This window comes from Astatotilapia calliptera, chromosome 3, assembly GCF_964374335.1.
Source record: "Astatotilapia calliptera chromosome 3, fAstCal68.1, whole genome shotgun sequence".
NCBI lineage: Eukaryota > Metazoa > Chordata > Actinopteri > Cichliformes > Cichlidae > Astatotilapia > Astatotilapia calliptera.
In genome coordinates this window covers 37,886,827-37,913,264 of record NC_137424.1, presented here as the reverse complement: position 1 = coordinate 37,913,264, position 26,438 = coordinate 37,886,827, and the positions used below count along the sequence as shown (strand labels likewise).

The following is a 26,438-nucleotide window of genomic DNA, read 5'->3' as shown; positions in this document are numbered from 1 at the left end:
TGGCAGATTGTACAATAAAAACTTAAAATCCTCAAGGTTGTTTCTGTGGAAAAAGTAAAGTCCATTTACAGGACCTGGATTGGAACAAATTCGATTTTATAAATAAATGAGAAATGACACAAGTGAATTTAACAAGATGCAGGCCAAAACTGGCCTTCACAAATGGTCTTTTTACTGTGGCTAAGTGTACTAAAATGACCAGCCACTTACAGTACAACACGATAAAGTAGAAATTCAGTTAAGCACCAAAGTAGGAGCAAGAAAAAGGACAGGGGTTGTTTGAAAATTGAGAAGCACATGGAGATAAGGGGAAAAGAGCAAAAATGAAAAATTAGGCCTGGGAAAGAAAGCCCTTCATAGCTTAGCGGGGCTATCGGGAGGATACAAAGACAAGAATAACGCCTCAACAAATGGGGGACTCCTGACAGTGCTGTCATGAGCTAAGACGGAACATCAGGGATGGGAAAAGGTTACACAAAGGGCACTACTCTTGTTTTACTGTCTCAGCGATCATCCTTTAGCATGATTCGTGGACAGGTGCTCCTTTTAAATGGCCCTGGAGGGCCGTGTCGTGGAAAGGAGCACACGGCGAGACTCACAAGTTCAACAAAGAACTACAGATCAATGCAGAGTGTGAAAGTGCACTGATTGCAGAGTGGTGCTGTATATAGGGGGAGTGAAAGGAATAAGGTAGGGGAATAAATGAGCGGCAAATGAGCCCAGTAGTTTTAGAGAATATCATTTAATGTCGTGCTTGTTGGAGGTTATCGACTTTGCAGTTTTACCCTTTTTTTAACCACGGTCTCTTAGCACTTCCAATATGACGTCTCCAAATGCATCAAAGGTTTAAGAGGAAATGTCACAGCAATTATCAAATTAAACCATTTCAGTTCATGTGCCTCAATTAGTATTGTAATTTTTCTCATCACTGAACCAAGGCTATAAGTGCTTTGAAAAACTGATATTGCAATTGCTGTTTAAAACCTAACCCACAGAAGTTGACACCTTAAACCTCACTGAGGAAATTTACTGTTTTGTTTCTCTCAGTTCACTTCAATTCAACTAAATGTTATTTATATAGCAACAAATCACAACAAAACTTCCCTAAGTGTTTTATATTGAGTGGTAAAGACTCCATTATCACACAAAGAAAACAGAGAAAACCCCAACAATCAAATAATCTATCAAAACAAGTGCTTTGGTGACAGCGGGAAGGAAAAACTCCCTTTTAACAGGAAGAAACCTGTGAGGCTACCTGAGCTAGCTCACCAACATGAGTTATTTCTGGTGTTTGCGTTAAAGACATTTTGATCAACAGTGTTTGAAAATTGTAGAATAAAAAAATCTGATGTCACGATCAATGTAGATGCCATGGGAAGTTGGTATCTGCTGGCTTACCTTCAAACCTCCAGGGGAAAAACAGTAATTACTCACCAAAGTATTATCCAGCATCCAGAAGTAGCATGTCATTGTCAACGCAAGCCCATGCAAAACCGGGAGAAATTAAAAAAATAATAACAATATGCAGACACTCAGCCTTGCAGGACTAATCAGCACAGACCTCCATGTCTAGAAATAAAGATCCAAATGTAAAACTCCGAATTAGCTTCTGTAATTGTAATACTTCAAAGCCAAACCTCAGGCATTAGCAATCAACACTCCCCTGCTCATTTCCACCCTCTATCTAGGGTAAACTACTACAAACAAATTCTCAACCGTCATAAGTCTCCAAGAGGAAGAAAATATTGGCAGATTTAGCCGGGGTTAGCCATGAGCCATTCAAATTCTAATCTCTTAAAATGCAGGCACATGCCACAAAGCCTGAGCAAACAGACAAAGCCATCTCTAATAAAAATGACATTGGAGTGCAGTGACAGATTCTCCAGCCATTCTCTGTCAAGCTTAGATTTCTCATTATCATTGGGAGACAGCAGTGCAAATCATTTAGCTCCAAATGAGACACCGCTTTCACTCTGTGCCGTGATTGGTTCAGTCAGCAGGTGGCAGCTGGTAGACAATGATGCTGTGTCTCTAACTTGTCAATCGATCCCAGCCTGGATCAAACCCCTTCAGGTCAGGTCCATGCAACATTTGCCCCAGCTGCCATGTGTAGTGTTAAAGTTATGGTCCATAGAGTATTGCTATCCGGTCGTTAAGTCTGACGTCACTAGCCGTGTCTGGACCTAAACTCCGCTGCAGGTCCATATATCAAACGATCACTATGGCATTACTGAGAGTTGAAAAACTGTCTAAAGTCTTTCATCTTTAATAAAATGATCAGCGTTCTGCTCTACCAGGTGTAACAATTGAGTTTAACATCCAGGCATCCATGAAAACGGAATTTATGACATGTAACGGAGTTAGAAGTTAGCAGGAAGTTAGCTCGCTAGCTTCTATCTAAATACAATATAGCATGTCCTGACTGCGGGGTTTTGGAAACAAATTAAAACGTACAGCTCTGTTATCACTTCCAACATAAATGAAGACAGAAAACTAAACAGCAGTGACGTTTGTAGGGTTACTGAAGTTGGGCTAGCTGGTATATAATGTTGTGCTACGTGACCGCTAGCGACACAGCTATGTTAGCATAATATAAACAAGATAACTTTTTTTCCACTCGATAAAAGTTAACGTGAGTGTTCTCGGTGGTCAGGAACAAATGTAATCGCATGGCAGGGTGCTGTAAAAGGACCAAACTTCAGCCAGGAGAACAACTGAGATAATCCATCCACAATACGAGGTTAGTCATTCATATACTGCTGCATGGGCTGGGCTGTAGTTACATCCTAAGGTTTTAAAAACTGAGCTTAAATAAATGATTAGCGGTAATAAAAGCCGAGGGAGGTCAACAGTGATCACTGACTGTTTTAGGAGCTTTTTGAGATTAACTAGAAGAAAATACAAAACATTAAACATGTTAACAACACAAAAGCCATATTAAACGCAGACTACTTTAGGCCCGGAAGAGGATTCGTCACGTCATCACTTAACGACCGGATTGACGTGTAGAGCCAAAGTGCTCAGGACTTTGGAGTTTGAGCAGAAAAGGTGAGGTCCTTTGCAGATTCTATTTGGGAACTGCATGCTATGAAATGTCCTAAGGGACTCTACAAGGTAGCAAAGTTGGGGTATATCTGAAAGGACACACTATGGGTTTATTTAAAGAGAATTTTAACAGGTGTGTGGAACAAGCTGAATCACTTGCAATGGCCAAGTCGGTATATTTTCAGTAGAATCAATTTTGGTCCCATTTTCATGCATGCTCGCTAGTTCACAAAAAGGGAAGCAGCACAAAAGGCTGATTTACATTTTGCAATGCAATGCAAATTCCTTGTTAGTAAGTACCTTTACGTTCTCAAATCAAAATGATGCTGACTGGGACTTTCAGACTGCAAGCCAAAAGCTTCCATGATAAGCATTTTTATTGTGCTGTTGTGTCACTGAGTTATTTTTTATTTTTTTACATTTAGACCACTCCGCTCTCTTACTGCAGCTTATCCCTCCATGACACACATTCAGTAAATGTATGCATTTTACCAAAAAGGGGGAAAGAACGCTACACATCCAGCTGGGTACAGTGGCCCCTGAATAGGCAGCGGCTCCATGTCTCGCTCAACAGACCTCAGAGAGATACTGACACATTCACTGTTGCACATGATCGATCTCATAAATCTATAAATTCACATACAGTACGGACCGATCCACCCACTGCACCACAGAGAGACACGATTTCCGGAGTCGGACACTAACCTGTGGCGGAGGAAGGCCGCCCGCGCCGGGCGGGCAGTCGGGCAACATCATTGTCCGTTTAGGAGTGCCGCACTCGCAGCCGGGGGAGGGGTTAGACATGCTCCAGTTTCCATTCAGAAAGATGTCAGCGACTGACTGATCCACGGAGGGAGTGAACCAATCAGACCCCGTGGAGGAACAAGGTAGATTCCTGCAGGAAAATGAACATGAATATTTCACCGGCAACCGATCACCCCTGTCACCTACATCCATCACTGTATGCCTTATTTCCACTTTTTCTTAAACACTGGTGGTGTTTGGGGGATAAATCATAACAGTAGCAAAGCTTTATCATCGTTTTAATACAGCTTTGTATTTTTAAGACTCCTGGAAAATAACCACTTAATTAAAAGATTACAGTTTGTGTTTTAATAATGCATGCACAACAGGCCATTCAGAGCAGCTGCCGTAAACAAGAACTTCCGAGGACTCCGAACGCTTTAATATTTCCATCTCATAGGTTTAAACAGGTATTCATTATTCAGCTTATCCTGATCAAGACTGCAGAGAAAGCTCATTATTTATTGATCAAATTTGTTTTTACAAATTGGTTTTCAAAATCCTGCCAAGCATTTTTTTTTCCTAGCTCCATGCCTGCTGCTGGATTTGTCGGAAAGAGGCTGATACACGCATGCATAACAACTCGCCAAACATACACAGCTTGCAAAGATTCAGACTCTGTCAGTATCGTTTGGTTTTGATGTTTGGCTGGATTCTTAATTTGCGACTCGTGTATACCCAGCCTACTTACGGTATAGGGTCTCCTTTCATGCAGCGTGTCCCAAAGCCAGGCTTGTTCAACAAGCTTTCCACCACCTGGGACACCTCCATATTTCCTGGCCCATCGTTGCTGTAAAATTCAACATAAAATAATGAAAAATTCCTCATTAAATATTTCAGTTTAATCTCTCACAGAAGGTCCACATAGCAATTTAATCCATGAGCGCCAGCCAGTCTGTCACAATGTCAATAAAACAGACAAACAAGAATTAAATAGGCATTATGAAAGAGAATGAACTTGGACAATGGCCTGTTGTGGCAGAATCGCTGCATAATGGGGAACATGAGAACAGGGTGTCTACGGGTAAAGTAAAATTTAAAGACTGTTTTAATGTCCCTTTTAGGCCAAACTGTGCACAAATCACGACTGAAAATCTGCTCGTTATAAGGCAACACATTCAGAAATAAACAGTGTTTTTGTGACAGGCTGATGGTTTTTTAATGCTTGTGTGATTTAGAGGTCAGTGAAGACAAAATTCTTTAAAACCCGACTTTTTGGAAGCAAAATACAAATCATGAAGGATGGGTCAACACTTTTACTCTAGCAGGGGAAGTGTTAATTCACCAGCTTAAAGTCATGTCGGTGTCCATCCATCCATCCTTTTTCTGACTCTTATCTAGTCCAGGTCATGGCGGCAGCGGTCTAAGCATGTTGTGGGTCTACCCTAAGGCAGGGGTGTCCAACTCCAGGCCTCAAGGGTCGGTGTCCTGCAGGTTTTAGACGCGTCCTTGATCCAGCAAGCTGACTTAAATGGTTAGATTACCTCCTCAACATGTCTTGAAGTTCTCCAGAGGCCTGGTAATGAACTAATCATTTGATTCAGCCGTGCTGACCAGGGTGATATCTGAACCCTGCAGGACACCAGCCCTCGAGGCCTGGAGTTGGACACCCCTGACTTAAGGCCCCCTCCTAGTATGACATGCCTGAAAAACTTCACCTAGACCTAGGAGTTGTCCAGAAGACATCCTGATCTGATACCCAAACCACCTCAACTGGCTTCTTTCAGTGTGGAGGAGTAGCAACTCTACTCTGAGACCAAGCTCCTCACTCTATAACTGGCAGTCTAATCGCCAGTTGTGTATTCTCAAGGTATTTCTTGTTAAATGAGCATCTTCCCACTTCCACAGAGTAAAGAGCAGGAAGCAGGGAGTCTTAGCTATCATCATCACACACGTTCCACCAGTGTATTGCCAAAATGAAACTCCCAGACAGTCCCGGGCATCTGGGATTTGTTTTGTTTAGGCATGAGATACAACCATTACATTAGTTTTTGTATGTCATAATTAATAATAATTTATTGTTAATAGTTTTGTGTATGTATATACATCAGTTTATATATATAAAAGACTGAAGAGCAGTAACATTATGTGACTTTTAAGACCTTTTATAAGGTCCAAAACAACATGACTGTTATAAATCTGTTAAATCAAGTGAAACTTCAGAGCTAGTTCAATCAGAAAAACCAGTATCTGAGGTTCTATAGATATTTGTTTTAGAAGTCCTGTCTATCGTCTCCTGCAGCACTTGATTGGGACATTTAGAGTGCCGTCTAATTCATTTTCCATATTGACAAAGAAGAGAAAATTGGAGTGACCATTAATGCCAAACAAATCTTTACATTCAAGAACTCCTGAGAAGAAATGAAACACGCTGCCTCGAGGATTCGATGTGTTGAAACGCTCAATAGCAATGCTCGGTGCTGCTGGAGTTATCTTAACTGAGAATGAGAGAAAAATCTCAGAGTTTACCAACTCCGTTTTTCGGCCAGAGAGTCAAAACTTCTTTGACATCACTCATTTAAACATTATCGACTGTAAAGCGATTATGTCTATAGCCCGAGCTCAGTGCAAGCACGAGCCGATATGAGCCTGATCGAGATTCTGTGTACAGTACGGGCTCCTCGAAGCCTTTCATTATTATCCCAGTGTCCTGTACATATCTAAGCCCGGTCTCAGTTAAACAGTCTTCACATTCCAGTCCTGTTCTCATTACTAACCACACACACGCTGCCCTTTATCTTAAGGGTACTGTGGGAGTTAAAGCACAGTGTTTCATAGAGACCACAGCGATGGCTTCCTGCCAGCTGTAGCCACAGCCCGGCCAACCGTTTGGATTAATACAGTGTTCATTGTCTCATTTAGAGGCGTCTCCGTGAAGGTCACGCGGTCATTTTCTTGGCCACCAGCGAGCGCGATTGAAGTGGTCCGATTGTAAAAATGGATTATGTGCAGCCATCTGTTTTGCTATTAACAATGGCTGGGTTACCATGTTATTAAAGATAATAAAACTATTGGACGGTTGTAAAACGAAGACTTGTGCATACACACAGAAACAGCGGAACTAATGAAGAGTTTATCTAGTCAAAATGACACAGCATAGATGAACTGAAGATAACTGCAGAAAGTCAAATGAAGGCCACGTGACGACACAGAATAGAAAAAAAAAAAACCCTGTTGGTCCACAGAGCAAATGTCCCAACTATTAAAATTTTAAATGAGCATATATTTAAAAATAATAAAGTCACTTCACATCTAAATCATGTTTTGTTTTTATTTTTTATTTTATACAGCATGTTTTGGATTTCAGCACTGTGGAAAGAGACTTGAATGAATTAGCACCACGGACAGAGCGAGGCTCACACTTAGGTCTGTTTCAGCACCACGGAGAGAGACAGCACTGCATTTTGGCAAAGGCAATGGTTCAGTTGCATTTTTTAAATGGCCTTTCGTGTATGTGAGAATCACCTAAAACCTCACTGTACATTTTAAAAGACTTTTTAAATGACTTATTAGCAGCTCTCAGTGCGGTGACAAGTTCTAGGGCTGCTGCTAACAATGCCGTCAGTTTTAAGTTTTAGGAAGACTCTGGTGACTCCATCCATCTATCCACTTGGGTACATCCTGGACAGGTTGCATGAAAACTAGAAAAAGGGTTAGCTGTTTCTCCTCACAGCTGTCTGTCCAGGGTTTACCCCACCTCGTCAGAAATCATCAAAAAAAATGCCTGTTTATATATTTAACCTGTCCAGCATGTGATGTCAAAACTGTGGTCTAAAGAAAGACGTGCGTATACTTCATAGCAGCACAAAACGTAGCAGAGTAAACTGATGCAGGAGGGTAAAGTAAGTCATGTAAACTGAATCTGCAGGAAGTGTCATTTGTAATTACATAAAGTGTTATGAAAGCAACCATAAAATTCTGCTGCAAAAGAGCATTAAAATGTTTCAGTTAGTGGTAACGGAAATAAAACAGAACTAAAATCTAAAGTTTATGATCCAGATGACTAGAATGCAGGCTCTATATTACATCATATCTTCACTCCGACCAACAGCTTTGTTTCTGTCTTGAACGAGCCACTTTCTCACGAGGCAACACTTATTACCTATTATGCCTCGATATCCTCTGAGCGAATTTCCTCAAAGTGCCTCAGTGGGAAATGAAACACCTGTAGGCTGAATAACTAACAAACACCTCTTCGTCACAGGAGCGCAGGATGAATTACGAGTAGTTCGCTGGCCTTGACGGAAGCTGCAAATGTTGATTAAATTGTTGCAGCACTCAGGTTGTTACATCGAAAGGGTCATGTTACAGCAATTTTGTGTGAACGTGGAGGTATTTAACTACCAGCTCATCACCATCATCATCATCCTTGAGGCTCGGGCGGGGGGGGGGAAGAAAATTGGAGAAATACTTCAGTACGCCTTCAGGCTTTTCTAACAAATCTATTCAAAAGCATGGGTTGTTCCATAATTTAAGTATTACTGTTGCCTAAAACTAACAAAAGAAAAGCTGTAAAGTGGAGAGAATAATAATAATAAAAGACAAAAAAAATGGTAAATTAAGTCCAAAGGCAACATTTACTTTTCACTTCACCTGACTTCCAAAAGTATTTCTGCAATTATTTTCCATCCTCCTTCCCCAAAGTTGCAAAGCTATGACATCACCGTGGGCGGCTGTGGCTCAGGAGTTATTAGAGGCCATCTAACCCGAGTCGCCCGGCTCAGTCCAGGTGCTGGGGCCATAGAGTAAGCACCGTATGGATCTGTGTGTGTGTGATTTGGTGAATGGGGCTTGTAATGAAATGTGCTTTGAGAGCGCAATTAGAGGAGAAGCTCTATATAAGCACCAGTCCATTTACACGATGCGCTTACAATGGGCGCTGTGGTAACAACACCAAAGCAGCAATATTAGATGGAGTGATTTACAGTGGTGCATATCAGCGCGCCGCACGCGCCTCCTGAAGTGCTTTCAAAGTCCACTGGAGCCGGGCCTTGTCACAAGCTTTGCCATTTATTTGCAATGATGCTGAACGGCAGCCGAGGACGGGCGGTGTCCAGATCGACGTCCTCGGCGAGATCATCTCTCAGAAATGAAACGGCGAGGCCCGTTTCTGTAACATTTTTGTATTTTTTGCGCTTTGATTTTTCCATCTTTGAAGTTGAACTTTCCTACACAGTTGCAGAGTGTGTTGTTTATCTACTCAACCATGTCTGCTATTACAACTACCCACTGCTCCCTTAAATTATTCAGACCCCATCTGCCTCGGATAACAGTACAGATCATTTGTTAGAAGATTCCTTCGCTGTGAAAATCACGTTGATTCGGTTTCATGAAACTGCAATAACCTTACTGATGTTACTGTTGTATGACATCATTCAGCAGCAGTATCTCCTAAACTTAAAAAAAATCTAAAATAAATCACAGGTTGTTGTTAAGGCTCAAATCTAAATTAGAATCTGGGGTGAACTCGATTAAAATGCCATTTTAACTGATACCCGAAGAAAAACCACAAATCATTACTACATCTTAAACACGTTACCTATAGAAGGTGGTTTGAGGCAGGCCATACATCCAGGGCTGCAGCTCCAGGGGTGGAAATTCGGTGAACGGCGGGACGATGAGGGAGAAGATCAGAGACAGGCAGACAAAAAAAGCAGGCAAGACCACCTAGGAGGATGGTGACAAATTTAACAGTCAAAAAAAAACAAAAACGACTTTCTTTTTTTTCCTTTTAACAGTTTCTGCTCTGCCCCAGACATTTATCTTACTCTTTTGAAGCAAAATGTAACAGAAATCAATTAAAACAGATTTCGCTGAAGTCTAGGGAAATAATTGCAGCAGATAAAAAAAAAGGAGAAAGTAACGAAACTGAAACAGTTTTACGACTCGCCAAAGTTTCTCGAGCAAAATCAGAAACACAAATCCTTCATGCTTCCTTTTTTTTTTTTTAAATTTTAAAGCCTTGAAGTTCCATTTAATCATGGATGTGCTGCACAGTTCCTGCACAGATGCAGGAAGCGAGTTGTATTCGTTTTATCGCCAATATAACGTCACAGCACGCAGCGGGTGGACGGAGTCGGAGCCACATTCCTTTTAAACAAACACAAACAATCATTATTATGCATCGTTTTAGGATCCCTGCACGTGCGACCCACGCGCGCGTTTTATGCACTCGGAACGGTCGACGAGAGATCGATTTCACCGCCGCGTCTCCACCGAGCCGCCGCGCTGTTATTGCATTCCACGTGGCGCGGTCCGGACTGATGCGATCTACAGCGGCGGGGCACCGACGCAATAATGTGTACACATTAATATGCTCCCCGCCAACTTGTTTGGGCACTTCTCCATGCTTTATGAGTTTGATTAAACACTTCCAACACTGCCACCATCATCTGGCCACTCTGATGTAATTAGTTTCTCGCAATTCTCTTGTCTTGAGGGTGTGTGTGTGTGTGTGTGTGTGTGTGTTTTAAAAAAAAACCAGACGCTGCAACAATACTACCCCCCACCCACCACCCTCCAAATCCTCTTTTCTTCATCATGTAATTTGCTTTTCATTATATTGTTAGAGCTGACGAAAAGGTCTGTGTATGTGTGGGGGGGGGGAGTGCGAGATATCTTTACTGTTTAATCATTCATAGGTCGGGGTGCGCTCGGCAGCAAAGGGGAGGTTTGCACACACTTGATTAATTGCAGGGCATGCAATTTGCAAGGCCAATTCAAGATGCTACAATTGAAATCCTGAATTTACTACATGGAGCCATGGCCACGGAAATGTGCTTGGAGGGAAGATAAAGAGCAGCAATGAGACTGAAAAGCTTAATGGCAGACCGCAGAGAGAAGGAACTATTCTTGTTCTGTTGCTCCCTCGCTCTCCCTCCCTCTCTCGGCAGTAATTGCAGGTGACAGCTGGCACTTCTTCCATTGAGAGAAATCGGCAAAAAAACAGGGAGAAGTCATTATGCTCACAAAGCCAAAGCACTCACATGAACAATGCATGAGTTTATCGCATTCTCAAGTTTGGAGGGGATTTAAAGTAGAGGATGGGATTATATGCAAAATGGGTAAAAACACAAGATGAATAAGATGTGTTGTGTTGTGGTGTGTGTGTGTGTTTTTCTTTTTGCAGCAAAGTCAAAAGCCTCATTACAAAACAACCATTCGTGTCAATCCAATTACACCGGTGAATAATAAATTTAATGCCACAGCTTGCATTAAAGTGGATAATAGCAGCTCATTGAATATTTTTCTGCAGTCTTAAAGAGGGATATTATGTTTTTCCTTGTTTTCCATGGTATATGGTAACTTTAGGTACACCTTGCTAGGACAGGATTAGACATTTGGTGAACATTCAACAAGGTGCTGGAAACACTCCTCAGAGATTTTGGTCCACGTTGACATGAAAGCGTCGCACAGTTGCTGCAAATCTGTGATGTCAATCTCACGTTTCAGGGCATCCCAAAGGTGCTCTGTTGGAGGGAGAGCTGGTGACTGTGAGTGCAGTGAACTGTCATGTTGAGGAATCCAGATGGAGATGGTTAGGCTTTACCTGCTGGAAGTATCCGTCAGAAGATCGGCACCTGAACCATTGATACAAGACAGAATGGATCCATGCTTTTGTGTTTATTTATTTATCTCGCATTGTTAATCAAAAGCAGATAGAGCGTCTTTCCCGCCTTCTATTGCTCAAGTTTGGTGAGCCCGTGTAAACTGTAGCCTCAGTTTTCTGTTCTTAGTTGACATTAGTGTCACCCGTTGTGTGGTCTTCTGTTGCTGTAGCCATCTGCTTAAAGGCTCAGAGATGCTCTTCTGCATACCTTGGTTGTAACAAGCGGCTGTTGTATTGACTGCTCGGTTTAAATCAGTCTGATTTTTCTTCTGACCTCCGGCATCAACGAGGCATTTTCTCCCATGGATCCGCAGCTCACTAGACATTTTCTCTTTTTCAGAACATTCTCTGTAAACTCCAGAGATGGTTTCGTGCTCAGACCAGTCCGTTTGGCACCAACAACGACCACGCCACCTTCAAAGTCACTCAAATCACCTCCTTCTAAAGTTGAGTTTGAACTTCAGAAGGTCGGCTTAAACACGTCTGCATGCCTAAACGTCCTGAGTTTCTGCCATGTGATCGGCTTAATATTAATGTTGCATCAACAAGCAGCTGAACAGATGCACTTAATAAAGCCAGTGAGTCTATATACATATAAACAGTGGTGGATATTCATATTAACACATGGCTGAAGCGTCAGATGATGTAAATCAGTGTATTTACATGTAATCTTTGTGGACTGAAAGCTTTGTGCTGCTGTAAATGTGCAGTTTTAGACTGTTGTTTTTCTACTTGTGTGTCCATGTGAAATACATAGGCCCATAGCTCTAGCTGTGAGCACCTACATACTCTTCAAGCCTTCTGTTTTAGAGGGGCAGCCAATCAGAAGAACATTAAATAAAGGGTATGAACTGCACCAAGCTCAAGCCCCAGTATAAGATTAGCCCACTAAAGTGCTTGTTATTGCTAATAAAAGTTGATATCCACAACTTTAAACAAAAAGAAAAACACAGTTAAACTGAACAAATTAATACTTTATCAACTATTTTCCTGTTAGTGCTTAAATGGGGAGTTGCAGTCAGTTCAGTTCAGAGTGAGCCCCAAACACGAGAAGCCTTCAAGTCCTCGGCGCCACAACATAACCAATAACCGCCTCTGCCCGATTCTGACACTGCCAAGACTCACCCGTCCCCAACTTCCAGCCCCATAAATCACTCCTTTTGTGTTTCTCGCTGCAATCTCTTTTATATTCCCCTAACCATTTGTATTGGAGCAGATTACCTCACTACACAATCATATCTGCTGACAATGGGAGCTGTTGACATGACAGGGCGGGGGTGGGGGGGGGGAAGAAACCCTTTAACCAAATGAATAAAGAGGAAGAGCCGTGAGGTGTGCCCTTGCAGACAATGTGCTCCCTTGTACATCCGCATTCACACACTTATCCTTCTATTCCTGCTCTGCGTCCCCACTAAAGAGGGACGTCCGAGATTGACAGTGACTAATGGGGGGCTGGTACTGCAGCAAATTACAAGAAGAGCCCGCACCTCGCAAAGGTGAAACACTGCTCGCTCTCCTCCTCTCTCCTCCTTCCTCTCACACAGGAAAGGATGAGCTGCACTCTTTAGTTTTCAGCTGCGGTTAGTTCCCCACAACGGCTGCTGTCACATGCAACGGCACGACGTCTACGTACGCAAGGAGTTTGTGCGCGCGTGTGAGCGCAAGCACACTTTAGGTCAGAACACACTTTTTACAAGTTGAGAAAATAATCAATGAAGTACCTGGAAAACTGCTGTTTACTGAAATTGGTTTTGACTTGTTTAAATTACGTCTGCTTATTGGTTTTGACTTCTGAAATTATGTTTATGAGGAGCAAAATAACATAGACATACACTTAATAAGCTAACGGCAATCTGTCGTCTCTGTAATTGTTATGCGATTGCATTTAATACGTGGCTAATGAAAGCACATGATTAGCACGCGGTGGAATGAAGGAAAAACAAATCATGGGTGTCACTTTGGCTTTCTGGTGCCAATCAGGGCGATCAGGTGAAACTGATGGCGCTAACTGAAGCCAGCACACAAACGGATTCACGGCTTCCCGCCTGCAGACGTGCTGTTCTTTCAAAGTGCGACGCTGACACTGAAAAATATATACCTGGACTCAGATATTGACATTTTCTTTTCCAGTTACAGAAACTGACTGATTGGATCCAAACACTCAAACCTCCTCCACCGCACCAATCGCAGCCTGACTTTTGTCCTCTGGGCGTGCTTTTGGTACACCCACGTGTGCCGTCGGGGAGATAGAGATGATCATCGGACGTGCACTTTACTGACACAACGCTACATCATCCTGGACGCCGCCGTTCACATCTTTCAACGCTCATATTCTGCCGTCAGTTTCGATTTCTCTCCCAACATTTTAAACCCCGTAACTATTGACTCCATCAAGATGGATGAGTCTTCCATCCAGGTTTTAAATGAGCTCACTCTATCACATATGCCATTAACTGATTTTGAAAGCTAACATGTATTTTGCGCAATCCTACCTTGATCCTCCCATGCAACCCTACTAGCATAACCCTTCAATCCATCAATATGACAGACTGAGGCCATTACCTGGGCAATGAGTCCTTTGCGGCTCCTTCGGGCGTGGTGGAAGCGCTTAATAAAGAGCGCCAGGAACTGCTGTCTGATCAGCTTCCATCCGGTGATGACCGCGGATCCCCTCCCGCTGTCACTGGGGCTCTTCCTTATGTCTGGAATAGGCGTTAACCTTCAGCATTATTTATCATCTATGCCTATGTAAAAGATCTGCTGAGAATGCTTTTCAGCACCACTAATGGGCTGATCAAATATAACTTAAGTGTTAAACTGGCCAGCAGCACTAGCTCATTCCTCAAAGTGGCAATTTTACTCATTTCATGTATCTAGGCCTGACTCAAAAGGAAAACACTGACAAACACAGGCCGTGGACACCTTTTGTTTTACATATTTTCATTATTAAGAAGCACTTTTCTTTTCTTTACAGGATTCACTGTGAAAATTTACAAAAAAGCTTGAATCAAAGGCCAGTTTTGTGATGCAAGGCACACATTTAAGGAGTGAAAAACAGGTGAGATAATGTGTAGTGAAAGGGAAGCCTGCTTGAAAGTGAGTTTTTCTTGGTATTATGCTGTCTCACCTGAGGGGAAACAATCAAACTGAAGCCAAACTATATCAAATTAATAACTGAGAAACAAAGGATGTGGTGTGAAAAAAATAACAGTTGTAAAGATCAAACCATTGAGGACAAAACAGAGTATTTACCTTCAACTTTACTTGTGAACTTTTCTAGATGAGAAACAAAAAAAAGACCAAGATTTAAACAGGAAGTGCAGTTCATTTAACGAGCTTTTAAAACTCTTAAATTTAAAATATTGCTAATAAATTTATGTTTGCCTAATTTAAAAAAAAAAAATCTGTGATAAATTTGAAGGACTTGCCACTCTTCCCGGTGGTTTGCTCAGTTTTTGAGTGGACGCTGGCAATGCTGTTCCTCTTGGCTTCGCGGGACCTTCTTTTGCTGTCTCTCACAAACAGCTCCTTTGTCGCTGTGGGAATACAAATAAGATATGTTGTTATGGCCTGACCCAATTTAGGGTTATAAATAACAATAAGAACAGCAACCTGCACTGCAAGACGCCATATTATTCCCTGCAAAAGCACAAACCCAGGTGTTTCAGGAACACGAGGAAATCCGATTTTTTGAGATTAGGCCGATAAGTGAGGTTGCTCGGCAATGGCTGCAAACAAAAACTGTGAAAAGATGGGAACGGGAGATTTAGCCATTGAGGTCAATCAGTGACACATGAAAGCAGAGCTGGAAAGCGCCGTGTCTTTTTTATTTCAGTCGTCCTTCTCTACTGCAGCAGACGAACCCAAACCAAGGAAAATAACTTCTACCTACATCTGAGTCATCTTTTGCAAGTACTGCTATAAAAGTGACTCGTGGCCTGAGAAGCCAGTGAACGTGCGCTTAGTTCATCGTCATTAATGCAGTCGTGCTGATTTCTGAGACCTTTACACACAGCAATTAAATCCTGCTTTAGGCTGCTTTGTTGGTTTTAGTTCATTTTGATTAATGCATCTAGAGGATGGACACCAAAATCAAATGGCCTTTTTGGAGCCAGGATCTGCTTCAAATGCCAGGTTCTGATTGGCAAACTGCTTTTACAGCTACCTAAATGGGTCTACGTAATTCAACCAAATGGCTAGTTATTAAGCAGCATCGCTAATAAAAGCTGAAGGCAATACAGACGTGTCTTATGTGGCAACCATATTCTGCATTTGTATAAGTAAAGCTTGCTGCTTTATATTTGATGAGTTCATTTATTTTCCTGCTGTGTCAGTGTCAAAAACTTCCTTTAGCGATGGCATAAAAATTGTTGTGTCATCAAAAGATGTTAAAAGCTTGAAGTGGAATTACTCTGCAAACGGCTGATTTGTTTATAACATTCAGGGGTCGTTCTAAGGTGTTCTCATCTCCAGGCAGTCCTGCCAGTCCTGTTACATGTTGCTGGTGTAAATGATGCCCCTGGGTGTCGGGGCCTTGACTCCAAGGGTCGTCTTTAAAGTCCACATTTGGAAGTTGAAGATTTGGCTGAGAGCTTTGACATCAAGGAGACTGAGGGTTGTGTCCTTGTTTGGAGTTTGTATACGGCTTCATTTCATTCTCAAATGCTTTTTACCCCATTAGCCATAAAAGGTCGATGGGGTATTGTCGTCGCCGCCCACTGCAGTGGAGTGGAAATCCAAGTTTGTGAAGTCGACGTAGGATTTTCAAATTCATACCACACGGACATCCACAAAAAAATCTCATATAGGTTTGAATCTTAGTGACCTCGACCTCACGTAGAAGGTAGAAGGGCAAGTTTTCTCTAAATCTTGTGAATGCGATAACTCAATGAGGTGACCTAGGTTGTTCACATCCATACCACAGGTCAAACTACCAGGAGGCTAAAAGGTAGCAGTTGCAGTATTTTTACTCCTCCTTTCACTCACTGGCTGCTTTGCAAGCATCCATACGTGCCAAGTTGGTAGTAAGCTCCATCTCACTATTGCCGCAATCTAGTTTGGTATCACAGTCACACCAAAAAACACCCTGTGGGTGTCTGTGAGATGCCACTAGTTTTCAAACAGCAGCCATATTTGATGTATTTGGGACAAGGTGGGTGTACGCATTAACCACAGCATCACTTCAGGCAACCTGTTTGCAAATCTCATATGAGGCCATTAAAGTTGGGCCTAGAAAGACTGCAGAGCTGCTGCTGCTGCTTCTGCAAGCTGCTTTGCAACCCACTCAGCTCCTCCATTTCATACTATTCACGCCATTTCCAAAAAGCAATCCCATACACACTGAATGTGACACTTGTGCACTCCACACCTTCAGGCCTTCCACATTCATGTAGACGAGTGGAGAGGCCCTGAGCAAAGCCACTCTACTAAAAATATATCACTACAGATGGAATAACAATCAAGCGCCCCTCACAGAAATGTATTTTGTTTATTTGACAGAAATTTTCTAACCCATTAACACTGACAATCATACATTTATAGTTTGTTGATGTGTCTACATCATAATGATAGCACAGTGTGGTGTTTATTGGTCCACTTACGTTGTATATCTGCATCCACTCCAGTGTCTTCCGCCACTTTAAGGAATATCTGTAAAGAACAGAACATATTAGGCACATTATCTATATACTGCAGTTGTGGAGCATTAACTGAGCGACTGTGTGGCTATTTTTTTCTAATAAACAAATCAAAACTATGCTTAACAAATAAACCTCTACATATGTTGGAGTGCTCGCTCTAAGGTTTCTGTTCAGAATCACATCACAGATGTGCATCCACAGATCACAACCTTTACTTGAACACCTGCCGAGTGGAGTTTCTAAGCGAAGCGCCCTCCTTGACTTTATTTATGAATCCAGGTTACACAGCGAAATAAATAACTCTCCCTATTTGTGAGCATTTTTGGGTGTACGAGTTAGGCTACGTTTCATCATTTGACCTCTCAAAAGGCACGCTGCTGGGAGACTGAATGTTATTTGATGTGTTGAATTATTTTATTCAGGGGGTGCCAAATACAAGCTCTGACATCATAAAGCAGTATGAAAAGCTATATTATTTTTATGCGTTACTTTATTAACGTCAATACCTTGTCAGTTCCTGTTTTATTTTCACACGTAGCGAATAACTGCGTGTTTCAGAGCGTTTGGACTTCAAAAGAAAACATGGATGGATGAAATAACCATGGTGTGGCTGAATTATGGGAATTCAAAAGGAATTATTCACATCGCCCGCAGGCCGTGAGTGTTTAATGCATGTCGGCCTTACATGAAGAGCATTAGGGAAGAGTCACTCGGCTTTATAATCCAAGACGGGCCTGCGTGGCAAACATGCTGCTTGAGTCATTTGTTTATGGGTCAGTGCTTCTGGGGAACATTGATTTGCAATCTACAATATGACGCTTACATATTAGTTCAAAGAGAAAGTCTTTTATTATTTTTTTCTTATATCATGATGGTGAGTCATGGTTTTGAAAAAAAGTGTATGACGTGAAAACGAGGAAGGGAGCAGGACAATATGTGAGGAAAATCTAATGGCGATCAAACCGCGCTGGAGAATTTTAGAAAGCAGACCAGTGTTGGTCTGGTTAAAACCACATTGAGCACGTTCATCCAAAATTTATCAATCACTACGAATTTGTTTGCTCTAAAATTAGATATGGTTTTCATCATTAACGGTGTCTTAGTAGAAGAAAGAGAAATCACTAACAGGATCTGAAGGAAAGAGTGAATAATAGACCCACAGCTCAGGTTATTGGCTAAAATGTAAAAAGGTTGGTTTATTATAGTGTTTACTTGTTTTGGGTGAGATTTACAAAAAGTCTGCAAATCATTTTTTTCCATTATCACTGAGAAGAGAAAAACAAAAAAAGTTCTACTACGGTACTGTGCAGAAGTCTTGAGCCACCACTCTTTTCTTTATAATTTGCTTTCAAGGTTTAAAGTTCCTCTTTGAACACCGGCTGCTATTTCGCTCACTTTCCGTCCAGTCCTTGTACCTGAACATTTTCAGAGGAATGTTTGGTTTCTTGATGCTCTTGACACTGACCTATGAATCATTCAGGCATAACTCAATGGATGAGCCAGTGCTGTTTCTTTTTTCTGTCACAAAAACATCATTTGCAAAAATTTATTTAGTGCAATCTATGAGAAAATACTAACGATAACACAGTTTGATGGGGAAACCGTATGTCCTCAAAAACAGAGGACAAAAGAAGCCTTACAAAGTCCATCCATCCATAGGCTGGAGCCTACCCCAGCTATTTTAGGGCGAGAGGCAAGGTACAGCCTGGACAGGTAGCCAGTCTGTCGCAGGGCTCCTAACAAAAACAAATTCTTAAAAAAAATGGCCTCTGACCCTTCAGTTGATCCATCTGAAGCCTCATCAGAAATGGTCTAAGTGGGAGAGTGGATGTTAAGAAGGGAAACGAGAAGAAAAGGCTCAAATATGCTAAATTACAATCAGTCTGACGGAGTGATGAATCAAAAATCTGTACATCGAGGTCAGGCGAGACAACAGTGAGTGACTACACCCGTCTGTAAAACTCTGTCGTGGTTTGGGGCTGAATTTCAGCAAGTACTTTTCTGAAGACATGACAATAAAAGCTTGAAATTCTAACAAGCTAGAAAGGTGTGACCACACAGTCTGAACTCTTAGTCAAACTGGTTTTGCTGTTTTTCAGTGCCTGTACCTTCCTAGCAAAATAAAGTCATCATATTTCCAAATTGCTATGAAATTAGTAAGGAGATTTTAAATAGAAAAATATGATGCAAAGTGAATTTATAAAAATGACACATATGCACAAGGCCGTCCCATGTTTAGATTACCTCCTCCAGGGTGGTGTCCGAGATGCCATAGCTGGTGAGGCCAAGGTCGGCCATGGCTCGGTCGAGCTCTCGGAAGAGCGTGCCAAAGGTCCCATCTTTAGCTCCTCCGTAGGGCAGGATGTAGGTGATCTCCTGACCGATGCTTTCCAGGAAGATTGCCTCAGGGACGTGTCTTTGCACGAGCTGACCCACTGCTGACAAATTTGCTGGATGGAAAGTCACAAAAATTATGCCAAAACAACTCCTAAAGACGGGGAAAGAGCTGAAGCTGAACCGGCGGCACTGAGGGCTGCGGAGACGTATAATATTTAAACAACAGCATCTTTCAAACTCAGCGTTCGCACAGAGAAACTTCACCAGTGAAATCCTTTAAAAACCGCCGTGCAACATATTGCAATCACAACACACCTGATGAGGTGACATTTAAAAGCACTGTAGCAGATCAGTGGACCTTATTCCCCCATCTCATCCATTCTGAACCCATCTCTATAGTGAGAATCTATGCAGACAGTGTTGCAGAATGCACCACATCCATTATTGATCCAAAGCCTCTCATATATAATTACTGCAGCTCAACAACCACTGGTCCTTTATGAAGAAGTAAATGGCTCTGGTTCACACCAGTCGAAAATATTTGAGAAATCGTAAGTATGTTTTGCTCTGCTTGCCTGTGTCTGTCAATAAAGAGAAATGAGCTGTCACTTGAGGAAATGTGATTTTATTTCATGGGATTTTCTGACTTATATCAGCAGTCTTAAATATAATCCTTTTAAAGGAAGCAGCAGGTTTGATTCTGATTTTATTTCCATGCATAATAACCTGGAGCCTGCTCTAGAGTTTGCTTCTGATCATGACTTGCATTGGGCACCTTTTGTTTACGCGATCAAGGCCCGAGAATGATCAAAACAAATCAAATAACCAGCAGAAGATTTGGTTGGGCACTAATCTGCTCTATTTCTGCAGTTTCTCAACATTTCTATATTTAACATAGTCAAAACTTGTGTCAAGCAAATGATAGAATATCATGTATAAAGCAGAACATTATAAGAAAAATAGCAGCTGGAGAAAACGAACTACACGTGGAGCACGTTCCACGACCCTACCTAAAAATCCCATTCTGTCCTCTTGTGTTCTTGTGCGTATGCCACACTTCTTCGGGGAAGACGAAAAAATGATAGAGAGGCAATTTGGTGAGTAGGTTGTGCCGTGAGCAATGATTGTGTTGCCAAATATCCGTGCCCTCACGCAGTGGAGCTGTTGTTTGATGAGACCAGATCATTGCCACCAAACGAGACGCCCGAGAAGTGTCAGGACGTTACAGTGGAACTACAGCGACAACCTGACGCCGCGGGGTTGACTGTTTCATGTCAAACGGGCAAATATAGATATAAAGTAACAAGAAAATACAAGCAGAAAATAAAGCAGTAAAAAAGTCACATCGCCAGGAAAAACTCCATATACCGCCCACTGTAAATCTGGGGTGTCAAACATAAGGTCCGGGGGCCAGAATCGGCCCAAAAAAAGACTCTAAACGAGCTCACTGTACATCTTTAGATAATACGAAGGAGTTTATAGATTTTTAACGTTTAAATGTATTTTCATAAGTTTCACAGCTTTTCTTATTGATAAAGCCCGAACTGCCATTCATACTACACCTAAACTAATGATAAATAATAATAATAATGGATTAAATTATATAAATATTCCTGTTTTCCCGCCATCAGTTACACAGCTATCTGGTTTCTTTTTTATGTTTGTAGTTTTTTTACAGTGAGTCCACAGGAAAAAATGACATTTTCTGTGAATTAATGAAAACGTTATATTTTACTATTACAGAACAGTCTGGGTAATAAACTAGCAGAGCAAATATAAATGTATAACTGAAATCGAGGCACACAAAGCCTGTGAAAGTCAAAATCCTGAATCCAGCATGCTCCTCGTCACTCTCGCAGCACAACGCATCACCTTCACCTCTTCTTCTGTTTGTCGTCTGGGCCTCAGACTCGGCCAGGTCAGATGAGATTGACACCAAAGCAGATTTTTCCTCTTCGCTTAAGTTTAAGCTCAGTAGATCCTCGTGTGCAAACAGAATGGGACTTTCAGGGAGTGAGGAGAATGGGCAAAAATCAAATCGAGTGCTTCTTTAAAACTGAGTTGTGAAACTTCTTAATCGCTGCTTGCAGATTAAAACTGAAAAGATCTTTAAGTGAAGTGAAGAGTGGATCTAAGAGCTAAACAGGCAAGTTGGCCCCGCTGCCACTGAATGCTCCGGCTTAACGCTTTACGAGAACAGGTGAGTAATGTGTCACTGGCTGTTGACAATCAGCACTGCTTTGGAGTTCAACTAACAAGACGCACAACTCACTACCGCTGCAAGAGATCAAGATCAGCGTTAAATCACCAGAAACCTCTCACACCATGCAAGACGTTTTAGTCAAAGTACACTTCAGCGTTTCAAAGATTTCTAATCTCTCTTATCCTAAAAATCCTACTATCGCCACATGAATTCATCACTTTATTTATGCCCTCTAGCAGCACATCTGAAAACCATCTTGAGGGGAGATACTTTAATGTTTTATCTGTTAGTTTGGTAATGACGAGTTGATTTTATTTTCTCCTGGTTCAGAAAGGATGAACTGGCATGCGCTCCAATAAACCGCACATTGAAAATTGTGTGTGTTTTTAAAAACTATATAAAGGAACTATATAAAAATGTTCATGCAACATCTGTTTTACAAGGTAATAATCATAATACATGACAGACAGTAAACGGAGATAGTTGGTACCTGATGGATCAGAGTTGCTCCAGCTTTGGCTGCCAAATCCTTCATCTGGGCTGCTGCTCAAAGGACAGTCTGTCTCCTGTTAATCAGAATTGGATTAGAAAGGCCTTATCAGGCCTTACCTCTTAGAATGATGAACAGTGCCTCGCTGACAACTCCTGTCTTGCATTAATCAAATAACGGGCATCCACAAGTTTCTATTTAATTGCTCTAAATAAAGCCGCATGCATGCGTCAACAGATAATGCTGTCAGCCTGTAATGGAATATGAAGCCACCGTCGTTCAGCCAAAGACATGCGCACAAAAAAAGGTTAAACATTTTTTAAAAGGCTGCTTCTCTTTATGGAGTTCAATCACAAGGAAATGAGATCGGGGCAATTAAATTTTTTTTTTTTTAGCAGTTAAAGGTGTGTAATTGCAAACTCTCCCTATTAATTACCAAAATGACATCCAGGGGACAAGGAGGAGGGCTGAATCGCTACCTCGCCCACGAAGGTGTTTCCACGTTTGTTTCTTTCTCTTAAACAAATGACTTCGCTCACCTCGAAGACTCGGCAGACAAATGGTAATCGCTCTCGCCCTGCTGGCACCGGTGCATCTTGTTCATTTGCTCCAATTGATTAAAACTAAGCGTGCGAGGCACCATTGGCGAGCGAACGCGAGAAGCACCCCTCTCCCCCGCGACAATTAGTATCATCCAGCACGTAGGCGCATGCCAATTCTCATGCTGGGGCAGACTAAATACAGATCATTAGGGGGGGGGAGGGTGGTAAAAGGAGAAAGCGAGCACTCTGGAAAGTCAGAGGCTGGTCAATAACAGATGAGAAAGAGGTTACTGCTGTGCCAAAGTGCTTGCTGCTGAAAATCCTTATTTTGCAGGATTTAACATTAAATTAAATAAGATTGTAAAGATCTAAAGTCCTCTAAGGCCTTAAAAAAGTGGCCTCACTCACTGTGTGAGCAGATTATCACAATTATCAATCAAAACACTGCTAAAGTAAGTTTCCTCTCAGTAAGTTTGAAGACCTAAAGCGCGCTTACTTTCTTCCCCCCTTTGGCCTGACTGATGATGCCGTTACGCTGAGCTGTCATCTTTCCGCTCCCGTCTCTGACCAGAGTGAGGTAGTAGCCGCTGCCGAAGCATTTCTTCAGGAAGATGGAGGAGCCGCAGCAACGCATCTTGCCGTGGGAGATGATGGCAATGCGATCACCTAAGATGTCTGCCTCGTCCATGTGGTGCGTGGACAGAATGATGGTGCGGCCTGCAGGGGGAACAGAGAGAGGCTGGGACTAGGGGTGGGTTTTAATAATCGATTCATCGATTAAAATCGATTCTGGCTTGGATAACGTGATATCGATTCATTAAAATCTTGAATCGATTTTTTTATATAAATGTATTTTGCCCGAAATTCCAGAATCTCAGGTGAAACGTCACAAAATTTCAACAACCACCAAACATTTAAAACAGTAAATGAGAGCAGCTTCTGCACAAAGACGTAAACACAAAGCGCAGACCCGCGGATCAGAATCGGTGAGATGTCGCCTTTCTCACCCGACGGCACGGACACGGCTGAAAGCCGACAGCTCGCTGATTCTGATGTTTCGGCGGATCCGCGCTTTGTGTTTACGCCCTTTTTACGCTGATTCTAAAGCTGTTAGTTTTATCTCTCTCCAAACATTATTGACCGAACCAGCAGCAAAAGAAGATCCAAACTTTGCTTCACATAAACATCGTCAAGAATTCACTCTGACTTTTACTGTTTTGCTTCCACCACAATAAAATCACACTTCATGCACAGCTCTCTCTCTCTCTCTCAGTGTACTTCAAGAACAGTTTCCTGTCTATCCCCGAAATCTGTTTTCTGCATTATTCACTTGCTTGTTACGCACAAGTCTACCGTTGTTTACAGCGCTGTCGGCCGCTGTTTTTCTTTTCCTTTTACTTACTTCCGAAAAGAAAACCTAATTTCTGCCGTTCAATAGGCTTCTGAACAAATTTAAACTTTTTAAAATGATGCAAAATGCAAAACGCTGTGTCTCTAATAAAACCGCTGTAACTTCAGAGGTAATGTTCATATTTTGATTAATGGTTTTGTTTCGTTTTTGATCTACTGCAGAATATTTTTATAAAATCCAGGCCAGGAAAACCACCTTCATGTTTTTCTGTGTTTTATCTTCAGCTACTGTGACACAAAGGCACCTGCTGTGGTGTGATTACACCTTTGATAAAGTCTTGCGAGTGTCAGCTTCCTTTTTATAGATACAAAAATATGTAAATGTACTGATCTGAATTATAATATTTCTGACTGTCTGAGGCAAAATTTCCCCGATTCAAATTGAATTGAATCGTGGATCGAATCGATTCAGGACCTCGTGAATCGGAATCAAATCGATTCTAGAAATCAGTGACGATACCCAGCCCTAGCTGGGACGGCGTCGCCTGAATGGGACGAGCAACGTCGTGCACGCTCGTGTGTGAAGATGATGTGCAGAAAACAAGTCAAAGCTTTCTTTTTAATTAAAGAAAAAGCTGTTTGAACCATTTCTTTTCAGTTTGGACCTTGTTTGTTTCAACGACTGTCATCATTAAGCATAAGCAGCACAAGAAAGGATTCCACGGATCAAAACTGTTCAAATCAAGCCAACATCCCAATCTGCGTGGTAGTCACTTATCTCCGGATTGTTGATCCCACTGTGTTTTTTTCTTCTTCTCTTTTTTTACTCGTGCTTATCCGCATGGCAACAAAGCAAACTCCAGAAGAGTGCGTGGGCGTGAATCTGGGACAAAATTAAAATGATGATAAAGGCCACCCTAAGCCTACTTTCGAGCGTTTCTATGAGACCACATTTTATTCCAGCTCTCCCTTTTGTTCTGCGAGTCCTTTGATTCGAGAGGCGTCAAACTGAGCCCAATTGCACTGACAACTAAAGCATGCATTGCAAGATTATTCACAGGTGTTCTTATCCTTTCATATCATGCTGTATCAGATAACACATATTAATTATCACGTACCCCGGTAATCAGAAGAAAAGGGCTAGATCTATAATGAAGTCACAGCGTGGTCGTGTCTCTGCAGTCTGTATGAAAGCGGTATCACAGGGTAACTTTTGATCCTGCCATGTTTTAAAGCTGAAAAAAAAAACATTTAACCTGACACGTGTAATATTGTTATTAAAGAAACCTGCTTAAAAGTGAGCTGCCAGAGTGGTGTGTCTTAATGTCTTTGAACTGCTGAGGCCAAAAGACTCAATAAATGATACTTAATAACAGATTTGTTCCCACGCTAGTGGAAAAGCGCCGTGGATGGCACCGTATCGACTGGTGGATCAATCAAAATTGTCTATCAGGATCAAATAATGGTATAACCATTGAACCCACTGATGTGACATTCAGTGCTGGAGAACGATTCCTACTGGTTGTTATAATCTCTCAACCTTTCCTGTAGTACTGATGGCTGGTTTACAGTTATCGAATGAATTCTGACAAAGCTTTGTAGGCGTGTAGAGCGGGGTCATGATTTATTGGTCAAAAAGTGCCAAAAAGCCTTATAATTTAGAAACTAAGATTCTTACAAGTGTGCTGTGCATTGTCAACATATATTAAATCTTCATACGATACTTTTTATAAGTCACATTTGACCTCTGACCTCTCCTTCAAGGTCAACAGAACAAATCTGAAGGTCTAAGTGATAATAATGCCATATAAAGATGCTTAAAATGACAAAAGGTTTTCCGAGTTGCAAGAACATGTTGGCACGGCAACCTTTTTGTCTATAGTTGACTAATTGTATAGGGACTTTATTATGACATCACAATAACAGGTTATAACCGTTTACATACATAATAATTTGAATACATCCACTTTGTTCCTAAGTAAATAACTTTTTATTGAAATCTATTATGAAATTAATTTTACTGAACAGTGAAGTGAATGCTACTATATGAGAAGTGCATAATGCATCATGGGATTGCAGCCCTAACTATGAGCTTTAATAAAAGGAACATTTTAAGCCCAATCCCAGAAATGTTAGAGGTGTATCTGCCTGGGAACTCCAGTGAACCTTCACTCTGAGAATGAAGTGCTCTATAAGCGCTCTATGGTACTATGAAGCCATTAAAATACAGTAACACCTGAACATTTAGGTTTTTGTGAGAGTGTTAGATGAGAGAAACAAAGAGAAGCCAGTTTGGAAGAAACATCTAGTACATAGCACGTCACCTCTTTGCTGAATTTCTGAGCGTTTCGTGGAAAAGGTCAGGCGCCTCTGCTGAGCAGGGCTGTTTTTACACTGAGCTTGTTAAATGTGCGCCTGT

At 41.7% G+C, this 26,438-nt stretch overlaps 1 protein-coding gene across 1 annotated transcript in view; it reads right to left on the bottom strand.

The window, feature by feature from the left end:
• LOC113018657 (phospholipid-transporting ATPase ABCA1) overlaps positions 1-26,438 on the bottom strand; it is a 181,231-nt gene that overhangs the window by 84,197 nt on the left and 70,596 nt on the right. The window contains exons 22-31 of the mRNA XM_080290303.1: positions 23,166-23,386; positions 22,128-22,203; positions 19,342-19,547; positions 17,059-17,107; positions 14,887-14,994; positions 14,711-14,734; positions 14,021-14,160; positions 9,389-9,516; positions 4,541-4,639; positions 3,751-3,940 (exon numbers count right to left, since the gene is read on the bottom strand). Coding sequence (XP_080146429.1) covers positions 3,751-3,940; positions 4,541-4,639; positions 9,389-9,516; positions 14,021-14,160; positions 14,711-14,734; positions 14,887-14,994; positions 17,059-17,107; positions 19,342-19,547; positions 22,128-22,203; positions 23,166-23,386 — 1,241 coding nt within the window. The remainder of the gene's footprint in view (positions 1-3,750; positions 3,941-4,540; positions 4,640-9,388; positions 9,517-14,020; positions 14,161-14,710; positions 14,735-14,886; positions 14,995-17,058; positions 17,108-19,341; positions 19,548-22,127; positions 22,204-23,165; positions 23,387-26,438) is intronic.